General features: G+C 44.7%; 1 protein-coding gene across 1 annotated transcript in view; it reads right to left on the bottom strand.

Annotated features, from left to right (window-relative positions):
* Positions 1-12,217, bottom strand: part of cntfr (ciliary neurotrophic factor receptor) — a 523,825-nt gene that overhangs the window by 1,370 nt on the left and 510,238 nt on the right. Inside the window, exon 8 of the mRNA XM_041885239.1 lies at positions 8,482-8,621. Within this exon, the coding sequence (XP_041741173.1) occupies positions 8,482-8,621 (140 nt within the window). The remainder of the gene's footprint in view (positions 1-8,481; positions 8,622-12,217) is intronic.

Genomic DNA, 12,217 nt, shown 5'->3' with positions numbered 1-12,217 from the left:
CAGTGGTGTTCCAGGTCAGAGTCTACCTAACTAACAGTGGTGTTCCAGGTCAGAGTCTACCTAATTAACAGTGGTGTTCCAGGTCAGAGTCTACCTAACTAACAGTGGTGTTCCAGGTCAGAGTCTACCTAACTAACAGTGGTGTTCCAGGTCAGAGTCTACCTAACTAACAGTGGTGTTACAGGTCAGAGTCTACCTATCTAACAGTGGTGTTCCAGGTCAGAGTCTACCTAATTAACAGTGGTGTTCCAGGTCGAGTCTACCTATCTAACAGTGGTGTTCCAAGTCAGATTCTACCTAACTAACAGTGGTGTTCCAGGTCAGAGTCGACCTATCTAACAGTGGTGTTCCAGGTCAGAGTCTACCTAATTAACAGTGGTGTTCCAGGTCGAGTCTACCTAACTAACAGTGGTGTTCCAAGTCAGATTCTACCTAACTAACAGTGGTGTTCCAGGTCCGAGTCTACCTAACTAACAGTGGTGTTCCAGATCAGAGTCTACCTAATTAACAGTGGTGTTCCAGTTCAGAGTCTACCTAACTAACAGTGGTGTTCCAGGTCAGAGTCTACCTAACTAACAGTGGTGTTCCAGGTCAGAGTCTACCTAACTAACAGTGGTGTTCCAGGTCAGAGTCTACCTAACTAACAGTGGTGTTCCAGGTCAGAGTCTACCTAACTAACAGTGGTGTTACAGGTCAGAGTCTACCTATCTAACAGTGGTGTTCCAGGTCAGAGTCTACCTAATTAACAGTGGTGTTCCAGGTCGAGTCTACCTATCTAACAGTGGTGTTCCAAGTCAGATTCTACCTAACTAACAGTGGTGTTCCAGGTCAGAGTCGACCTATCTAACAGTGGTGTTCCAGGTCAGAGTCTACCTAATTAACAGTGGTGTTCCAGGTCGAGTCTACCTAACTAACAGTGGTGTTCCAAGTCAGATTCTACCTAATTAACAGTGGTGTTCCAGGTCAGAGTCTACCTAACTAACAGTGGTGTTCCAGGTCAGAGTCTACCTAACTAACAGTGGTGTTCCAGGTCAGAGTCTACCTAACTAACAGTGGTGTTCCAGGTCAGAGTCTACCTAACTAACAGTGGTGTTCCAGGTCAGAGTCTACCTAACTAACAGTGGTGTTACAGGTCAGAGTCTACCTATCTAACAGTGGTGTTCCAGGTCAGAGTCTACCTAATTAACAGTGGTGTTCCAGGTCGAGTCTACCTATCTAACAGTGGTGTTCCAAGTCAGATTCTACCTAACTAACAGTGGTGTTCCAGGTCAGAGTCGACCTATCTAACAGTGGTGTTCCAGGTCAGAGTCTACCTAATTAACAGTGGTGTTCCAGGTCGAGTCTACCTAACTAACAGTGGTGTTCCAAGTCAGATTCTACCTAACTAACAGTGGTGTTCCAGGTCCGAGTCTACCTAACTAACAGTGGTGTTCCAGATCAGAGTCTACCTAATTAACAGTGGTGTTCCAGTTCAGAGTCTACCTAACTAACAGTGGTGTTCCAGGTCAGAGTCTACCTAACTAACAGTGGTGTTCCAGGTCAGAGTCTACCTAACTAACAGTGGTGTTCCAGGTCAGAGTCTACCTAACTAACAGTGGTGTTCCATGTCAGAGTCTACCTAACTAACAGTGGTGTTACAGGTCAGAGTCTACCTATCTAACAGTGGTGTTCCAGGTCAGAGTCTACCTAATTAACAGTGGTGTTCCAGGTCGAGTCTACCTATCTAACAGTGGTGTTCCAAGTCAGATTCTACCTAACTAACAGTGGTGTTCCAGGTCAGAGTCGACCTATCTAACAGTGGTGTTCCAGGTCAGAGTCTACCTAATTAACAGTGGTGTTCCAGGTCGAGTCTACCTAACTAACAGTGGTGTTCCAAGTCAGATTCTACCTAACTAACAGTGGTGTTCCAAGTCCGAGTCTACCTAACTAACAGTGGTGTTCCAGATCAGAGTCTACCTAATTAACAGTGGTGTTCCAGTTCAGAGTCTACCTAACTAACAGTGGTGTTCCAGGTCAGATTCTACCTAATTAACAGTGGTGTTCCAGGTCCGAGTCTACCTAACTAACAGTGGTGTTCCAGGTCAGATTCTACCTAATTAACAGTGGTGTTCCAGGTCAGAGTCTACCTAATTAACAGTGGTGTTCCAGGTCCGAGTCTACCTAACTAACAGTGGTGTTCCAGGTCAGAGTCTACCTAACTAACAGTGGTGTTCCAGATCAGAGTCTACCTAATTAACAGTGGTGTTCCAGGTCAGAGTCTACCTAACTAACAGTGGTGTTCCAGTTCAGAGTCTACCTAACTAACAGTGGTGTTCCAGGTCAGATTCTACCTAATTAACAGTGGTGTTCCAGGTCAGTCTACCTAACTAACAGTGGTGTTCCACGTCAGATTCTACCTAACTAACAGTGGTGTTCCAGGTCTACCTAAATAACAGTGGTGTTCCAGGTCAGAGTAACCTAAATAACAGTGGTGTTCCAGGTCAGAGTCTACCTAACTAACAGTGGTGTTCCAGGTCAGTCTACCTAATTAACAGTGGTGTTACAGGTCCGAGTCTACCTATCTAACAGTGGTGTTCCAAGTCAGATTCTACCTAACTAACAGTGGTGTTACAGGTCCGAGTCTACCTATCTAACAGTGGTGTTCCAAGTCAGATTCTACCTAACTAACAGTGGTGTTCCAGGTCAGAGTCGACCTATCTAACAGTGGTGTTCCAGGTCAGAGTCTACCTAATTAACAGTGGTGTTCCAGGTCGAGTCTACCTAACTAACAGTGGTGTTCCAAGTCAGATTCTACCTAACTAACAGTGGTGTTCCAGGTCCGAGTCTACCTAACTAACAGTGGTGTTCCAGATCAGAGTCTACCTAATTAACAGTGGTGTTCCAGTTCAGAGTCTACCTAACTAACAGTGGTGTTCCAGGTCAGAGTCTACCTAACTAACAGTGGTGTTACAGGTCCGAGTCTACCTATCTAACAGTGGTGTTCCAAGTCAGATTCTACCTAACTAACAGTGGTGTTCCAGGTCAGAGTCGACCTATCTAACAGTGGTGTTCCAGGTCAGAGTCTACCTAATTAACAGTGGTGTTCCAGGTCGAGTCTACCTAACTAACAGTGGTGTTCCAAGTCAGATTCTACCTAACTAACAGTGGTGTTCCAGGTCCGAGTCTACCTAACTAACAGTGGTGTTCCAGATCAGAGTCTACCTAATTAACAGTGGTGTTCCAGTTCAGAGTCTACCTAACTAACAGTGGTGTTCCAGGTCAGATTCTACCTAATTAACAGTGGTGTTCCAGGTCCGAGTCTACCTATCTAACAGTGGTGTTCCAAGTCAGATTCTACCTAACTAACAGTGGTGTTCCAGGTCAGAGTCGACCTATCTAACAGTGGTGTTCCAGGTCAGAGTCTACCTAATTAACAGTGGTGTTCCAGGTCGAGTCTACCTAACTAACAGTGGTGTTCCAAGTCAGATTCTACCTAACTAACAGTGGTGTTCCAGGTCCGAGTCTACCTAACTAACAGTGGTGTTCCAGATCAGAGTCTACCTAATTAACAGTGGTGTTCCAGTTCAGAGTCTACCTAACTAACAGTGGTGTTCCAGGTCAGATTCTACCTAATTAACAGTGGTGTTCCAGGTCCGAGTCTACCTAACTAACAGTGGTGTTCCAGGTCAGATTCTACCTAATTAACAGTGGTGTTCCAGGTCAGAGTCTACCTAATTAACAGTGGTGTTCCAGGTCCGAGTCTACCTAACTAACAGTGGTGTTCCAGGTCAGAGTCTACCTAACTAACAGTGGTGTTCCAGATCAGAGTCTACCTAATTAACAGTGGTGTTCCAGGTCAGAGTCTACCTAACTAACAGTGGTGTTCCAGTTCAGAGTCTACCTAACTAACAGTGGTGTTCCAGGTCAGATTCTACCTAATTAACAGTGGTGTTCCAGGTCAGTCTACCTAACTAACAGTGGTGTTCCACGTCAGATTCTACCTAACTAACAGTGGTGTTCCAGGTCTACCTAAATAACAGTGGTGTTCCAGGTCAGAGTAACCTAAATAACAGTGGTGTTCCAGGTCAGAGTCTACCTAACTAACAGTGGTGTTCCAGGTCAGTCTACCTAATTAACAGTGGTGTTCCAGGTCAGAGTCTACCTAACTAACAGTGATGTTCCAGGTCAGAGTAACCTAACTAACAGTTGTGTTCCAGGTCAGAGTCTACCTAATTAACAGTGGTGTTCCAGGTCAGAGTCTACCTAATTAACAGTGGTGTTCCAGGTCAGATTCTACATAATTAACAGTGATGTTCCAGGTCAGAGACTACCTAATTAACAGTGGCGTTCCAGTTCAGAGTCTACCTAACTAACAGTGGTGTTCCAGGTCAGAGTCTACCTAACTAACTGTGGTATTCCAGGTCAGAGTCTACCTAACTAACAGTGGTGTTCCAGGTAAGAGTCTACCTAACTAACAGTGCTGTTCCAGGTCAGAGTCTACCTAACTAACAGTGGTGTTCAAGTTCAGAGTCTACATAACTAACAGTGGTGTTCCAGGTCAGATTCGACCTAATTAACAGTGGTGTTCCAGGTCCGAGTCTACCTAACTAACAGTGGTGTTCCAGATCAGATTCTACCCAATTAACAGTGGTGTTCCAGGTCAGAGTCTACCTAACTAACAGTGGTGTTCCAGATCAGAGTCTACCTAATAAACAGTGGTGTTCCAGGTCAGAGTCTACCTAACTAACAGTGGTGTTCCAGATCAGAGTCTATCTAATTAACAGTGGTGTTCCAGTTCAGAGTCTACCTAACTAACAGTGGTGTTCCACGTCAGATTCTACCTAACTAACAGTGGTGTTCCAGGTCTACCTAAATAACAGTGGTGTTCCAGGTCAGAGTAACCTAAATAACAGTGGTGTTCCAGGTCAGAGTCTACCTAAATAACAGTGGTGTTCCAGGTCAGAGTCTACCTAACTAACAGTGGTGTTCCAGGTCAGAGTCTACCTTACTAACAGTGCTATTTCAGGTCAGAGTCTACCTAACTAACAGTGGTGTTCCAGGTAAGAGTCTACCTAACTAACAGTGCTGTTTCAGGTCAGAGTCTACCTAACTAACAGTGGTGTTCCAGTTCAGAGTCTACATAACTAACAGTGGTGTTCCAGGTCAGATTCTACCTAATTAACAGTGGTGTTCCAGGTCAGATTCTACCTAACTAACAGTGGTGTTCCAGATAAGATTCTACCTAATTAACAGTGGTGTTCCAGGTCAGAGTCTACCTAACTAACAGTGGTGTTCCAGATCAGAGTCTACCTAACTAACAGTGGTGTTCCAGATCAGAGTCTACCTAATAAACAGTGGTGTTCCAGGTCAGAGTCTACCTAACTAACAGTGTTGTTCCAAATCAGAGTCTACCTAATTAACAGTGGTGTTCCAGGTCATAGTCTACCTAATAACAGTGGTGTTCCAGTGCAGTGTTCCAGTGCAGGTCAGAGTCTACCTAATAAACAGTGGTGTTCCAGGTCAGAGTATACCTAAATAACAGTGGTGTTCCAGGTCAGAGTCTACCTAACTAACAGTGGTGTTCCAGGTCAGAGTCTACCTAACTAAAAGTGGTGTTCCAGGTCAGAGACTACCTAATTAACAGTGGTGTTCCAGGTCAGAGTCTACCTAACTAACAGTGGTGTTCCAAGTCAGATACTACCTAACTAACAGTGGTGTTCCAGGTCAGAGTCTACCTAAATAACAGTGGTGTTCCAGGTCAGAGTCTACCTACATAACAGTGGTGTCCCAGGTCAGAGTATACCTAAATAACAGCGGTGTTCCAGGTCAGAGTCTACCTAAATAACAGCAGTGTTCCAGGTCAGAGTCTACCTAAATAACAGCAGTGTTCCAGGTCAGAGTCTACCTAAATAACAGCAGTGTTCCAGGTCAGAGTCTACCTAAATAACAGCAGTGTTCCAGGTCAGAGTCTACCTAAATAACAGCAGTGTTCCAGGTCAGAGTCTACCTAAATAACAGCAGTGTTCCAGGTCAGAGTCTACCTAAATAACAGCAGTGTTCCAGGTCAGAGTCTACCTAAATAACAGCAGTGTTCCAGGTCAGAGTCTACCTAAATAACTTTACTATCTCCTCTCTCCTCTCTACTGTCTCCTCTCTCCTCTCTACTATCCCCTCTCTCCTCTCTTCTCTCTTCTCTCTCTTCACTCCTCCTCTGTTGCTATTGCTCTACTCTCTACTCTCAACTCTCCTCCACAGGATTCTCGTAACACTTACTTTTCGACAGACAAGAAAGCTTGTCTGTCGAAACGTTGGTTATTAGGTTGTTAAATTATTGCATCTGAGCTCCTAGAGTGAGACTCTCCTTTTCTTTTACAAGTGTTCTACTCTGCTAGCCAGCACCTCTCCTAACCAGGTGTTCTACTCTGTTAGCCAGCACCTCTCCTAAACAGGTGTTCTACTCTGCTAGCCAGCACCTCTCCTAAACAGGTGTTCTACTCTGCTAGCCAGCACCTCTCCTAAACAGGTGTTCTACTCTGCTAGCCAGCACCTCTCCTAAACAGGTGTTCTACTCTGCTAGCCAGCACCTCCCCTAAACAGGTGTTCTACTCTGCTAGCCAGCACCTCTCCTAAACAGGTGTTCTACTCTGCTAGACAGCACCTCTCCTAAACAGGTGTTCTACTCTGCTAGCCAGCACCTCTCCTAAACAGGTGTTCTACTCTGCTAGCCAGCACCTCTCCTAAACAGGTGTTCTACTCTGCTAGCCAGCACCTCTCCTAAACAGGTGTTCTACTCTGCTAGCCAGCACCTCTCCTAAACAGGTGTTCTACTCTGCTGTCCAGCACCTCTCCTAAACAGGTGTTCTACTCTGCTAGACAGCACCTCTCCTAAACAGGTGTTCTACTCTGCTAGACAGCACCTCTCCTAAACAGGTGTTCTACTCTGTTAGCCAGCACCTCTCCTAAACAGGTGTTCTACTCTGCTAGACAGCACCTCTCCTAAACAGGTGTTCTACTGTGCTAGCCAGCACCTCTCCTAAACAGGTGTTCTACTCTGTTAGCCAGCACCTCTCCTAAACAGGTGTTCTACTGTGCTAGCCAGCACCTCTCCTAAACAGGTGTTCTACTCTGTTAGCCAGCACCTCTCCTAAACAGGTGTTCTACTCTGCTAGCCAGCACCTCTCCTAAACAGGTGTTCTACTCTGCTGTCCAGCACCTCTCCTAAACAGGTGTTCTACTCTGCTAGCCAGCACCTCTCCTAAACAGGTGTTCTACTCTGCTAGCCAGCACCTCTCCTAAACAGGTGTTCTACTCTGCTAGCCAGCACCTCTCCTAACCAGGTGTTCTCCTCTGCTAGCCAGCACCTCTCCTAAACAGGTGTTCTACTCTGCTAGACAGCACCTCTCCTAAACAGGTGTTCTACTCTGCTAGACAGCACCTCTCCTAACCAGGTGTTCTCCTCTGCTAGCCAGCACCTCTCCTAACCAGGTGTTCTACTCTGCTAGACAGCACCTCTCCTAACCAGGTGTTCTACTCTGCTAGCCAGCACCTCTCCTAAACAGGTGTTCTACTCTGCTAGCCAGCACCTCTCCTAACCAGGTGTTCTACCTGCTAGACAGCACCTCTCCTAACCAGGTGTTCTACTCTGCTAGCCAGCACCTCTCCTAAACAGGTGTTCTACTCTGCTAGCCAGCACCTCTCCTAAACAGGTGTTCTACTCTGCTAGACAGCACCTCTCCTAAACAGGTGTTCTACTCTGCTAGACAGCACCTCTCCTAAACAGGTGTTCTACTCTGCTAGACAGCACCTCTCCTAACCAGGTGTTCTACTCTGCTAGCCAGCACCTCTCCTAAACAGGTGTTCTACTCTGCTAGACAGCACCTCTCCTAAACAGGTGTTCTACTCTGCTAGCCAGCACCTCTCCTAAACAGGTGTTCTACTCTGCTAGCCAGCACCTCTCCTAAACAGGTGTTCTACTCTGCTAGCCAGCACCTCTCCTAACCAGGTGTTCTACTCTGCTAGCCAGCACCTCTCCTAAACAGGTGTTCTACTCTGCTAGCCAGCACCTCTCCTAAACAGGTGTTCTACTCTGCTAGCCAGCCAGTTGTTTCTTTCACCTCCAGAGTATGTTGGTTTCACCCCAAAGGGCCAGCTGCGTTAGGGTCCCTAGCAGCAGACAGTACAGTACTATACTGCAGTCTATACTAGTTAGTATGTATACACACCACATGAGGGCCAGCATTAGGGCGCCTAGCAGCAGACAGTTCTGTAGTGTAATGTATACTAGTTAGTGTGTTTACACACCACATGAGGGCCAGCATTAGGGCCCCTAGCAGCAGACAGCAGTGTAATGTATACTAGTTAGTTTGTATACTCACCAGATTAGGGCCCATAGCAGCAGATAGCAGGTGTAATGTATACTAGTTAGTTTGTATACTCACCAGATTAGGGCCCCATAGCAGCAGATAGCAGGTGTAATGTATACTAGTTAGTTTGTATACTCACCAAATTAGGGCCCCATAGCAGCAGATAGCAGGTGTACCAGAGGAGGGGTGAGATGACGCAGAGGTGCGAGGAAGCACCGCCCACTGGGACGCCCGCCCTATGGGGTTCTGCTGAGGGAGGGGCCGGGGACGGGGTGGTGTCTGGAACAGAGATCACACAGGTCCAATCAGAAGACCGTAGAAGGCTGCCAGGACATGTCTGCCCGTAGAATAACATGTCAGAACACATGTAAACGTTGAAACAATACAGTACATCATTTACCATGTATGCAGTCAATCACATGACTGTTCTAAGCACCTCCTCTAAGAGAACGATTTCGGCTGTTCGAGAATCCTAAGCAACCTGTCTACATGTTGTTGGAAGTAGAACACCATGGTTACAGTAATGGTAGAGGACGTAGGCTTTGTGGTGCTCATGTGAATTTCCTTTCTTTTTCGGGGCTTACTTCTCACTAGCCACAATACACCTGTCAACATATTGCTAGCAGGATGGATGAACATTCATTAATGCATATCATCATAATGCTAAACTGGACTGAATGTGAATATGACTGAATTAATTGTAATCTGCAAGAACAATCAATAATGCAGTTCTTCCTACAGGAAGTCAAATTGTTGTGAAGCTATATTAGTGCTAATGGAGTGACAGGAAAGGATATGGTGATATGGTGATATGATGATATGGTGATGTGATGATATGGGGATATGGTGATATGATGATATGGTGATATGATGATATGGTGATATGACGATATGGTGATATGGTGATATGATGATATGGTGATATGACGATATGGTGATATGATGATATGGTGATATAATGATATGGTGATATGATGATATGGTGATATGATGATATGGTGATATGGTGATATGATGATATGGTGATATGATGATATGGTGATATGACGATATGGTGATATAATGATATGGTGATATGGTGATATGATGATATGGTGATATGACAATATGGTGATATGGTGATATGATGAAATGGTGATACTTCCCTTTGTCCTGTTTTCATTATCACACACATCAATACACACGCACAGAAACACACACGCATACATGCAAACAACAATGCTGTAATTCTAGGAAAGTTAGATCCATTTTAGAGAATCTTGTTTAAAGCTATTGAACATCATGTTGTATTATATTATGGATGGAAGACAGCCACAGTAATACACTCATAGATGAAAACATATGATAATAATATATTGTGAATAAATAACTAGTTATTGCAGAATTGAATGTGGTGTAGTCCATTTGAATGTAAACATGTGTTACTTTATTAGGGATCTGCAGACAGGTGTTCTGTCTGAGAGCTATCGAGCTGTGAAATGACTTGAGAAAAAATTCATAATATCAAACTGCAAACAGACTTAATCTTGTTTAAAGCAGACTGCCCCTCAGCACTGAAACATAGTGGTGGTGGGGCGGTGTCCCCAAACAGACTGACCTCAGCACTGAAACAGAGCGGTGGTGGGGCGGTGTCCCCAAACAGACTGCCCTCAGCACTGAAACAGAGTGGTGGTGGGGCGGTGTCCCCAAACAGACTGCCCTCAGCACTGAAACAGAGCGGTGGTGGGGCGGTGTCCCCAAACAGACTGACCTCAGCACTGAGACAGAGCGGTGGTGGGGCGGTGTCCCCAAGCAGACTGCCCTCAGCACTGAAACAGAGCGGTGGTGGGGCGGTGTCCCCAAACAGACTGCCCTCAGCACTGAAACAGAGCGGTGGTGGGGCGGTGTCCCCAAACAGACTGACCTCAGCACTGAAACAGAGCGGTGGTGGGGCGGTGTCCCCAAGCAGACTGACCTCAGCACTGAGACAGAGCGGTGGTGGGGCGGTGTCCCCAAGCAGACTGCCCTCAGCACTGAAACAGAGCGGTGGTGGGGCGGTGTCCCCAAACAGACTGCCCTCAGCACTGAAACAGAGCGGTGGTGGGGCGGTGTCCCCAAACAGACTGACCTCAGCACTGAAACAGAGCGGTGGTGGGGCGGTGTCCCCAAGCAGACTGACCTCAGCACTGAAACAGAGCGGTGGTGGGGCGGTGTCCCCAAGCAGACTGCCCTCAGCACTGAAACAGAGCGGTGGTGGGGCGGTGTCCCCAAATGGCACACTATTCCCTATTTATTGCACTAAACCAGGGCCCACAGGGCTCAAATAAAAAGTAGTACACTATATAGGGAATAGGATGTACACTATATAGGGAATAGGATGTACACTATATAGGGAATAGGATGTACACTATATAGGGAATAGGATGTACACTATATAGGGAATAGGATGTACACTATATAGGGAATAGGATGTACACTATATAGGGAATAGGTTATACACTATATAGGGAATAGGATGTACACTATATAGGGAATAGGATGTACACTATATAGGGAATAGGATGTACACTATATAGGGAATAGGATGTACACTATATAGGGAATAGGATGTACACTATATGGGAATAGGATGTACACTATATAGGGAATAGGTTATACACTATATAGGGAATAGGATGTACACTATATAGGGAATAGGATGTATACTATATAGGGGAATAGGATGTACACTACACTATATAGGGAATAGGATGTGCACTATATAGGGAATAGGATGTACACTATATAGGGAATATGATGTACACTATATAGGGAATAGGATGTATACTATATAGGGAATAGGATGTACACTACACTATATAGGGAATAGGATGTACACTATATAGGGAATAGGATGTACACTATATAGGGAATAGGATGTACACTATATAGGGAATAGGATGTACACTATATAGGGAATAGGATGTACACTATATAGGGAATAGGATGTACACTATATAGGGAATAGGATGTACACTACACTATATAGGGAATAGGATGTACACTATATAGGGAATAGGATGTACACTATATAGGGAATAGGATGTACTACTATAGGGAATAGGATGTACACTATATAGGTAATAGGATGTACACTATATAGGGAATAGGATGTACACTATATAGGGAAAATGATGTACACTATATAGGGAATAGGATGTACACTATATAGGGAATAGGATGTACACTATATAGGGAATAGGATGTACACTATATAGGGAATAGGATGTACACTATATAGAGAATAGGATGTACACTATATAGGGAATAGGATGTACACTATATAGGGAAAAGGATGTACACTATATAGGGAATAGGATGTACACTATATAGGGAATAGGATGTACACTATATAGGGAATAGGATGTACACTATATAGGGAATAGGATGTGCACTATATAGGGAATAGGATGTACACTATATAGGGAATAGGATGTACACTATATAGGGAATAGGATGTACACTATATAGGGAATAGGATGTACACTATATAGGGAATAGGATATACACTATATAGGGAATAGGATGTACACTATATAGGGAATAGGATGTACACTATATAGGGAATAGGATGTACACTATATAGGGAATAGGATGTACACTATATAGGGAATAGGATGTACACTATATAGGGAATAGGATGTACACTATATAGGGAATAGGATGTACACTATATAGGGAATAGGATGTACACTATATAGGAATAGGATGTACACTATATAGGGAATAGGATGTACACTATATAGGGAATAGGATGTACACTATATAGGGAATAGGATGTACACTATATAGGGAATAGGATGAACACTATATAGGGAATAGGATGTACACTATATAGGGAATAGGATATACACTAT

The sequence above is a fragment of the Coregonus clupeaformis genome, chromosome 9 (genome assembly GCF_020615455.1).
Source record: "Coregonus clupeaformis isolate EN_2021a chromosome 9, ASM2061545v1, whole genome shotgun sequence".
NCBI classification, from domain to species: domain Eukaryota; kingdom Metazoa; phylum Chordata; class Actinopteri; order Salmoniformes; family Salmonidae; genus Coregonus; species Coregonus clupeaformis.
Note: the sequence above shows the minus strand (reverse complement) of the source record. Positions and strands in the feature narration are given on the sequence as shown.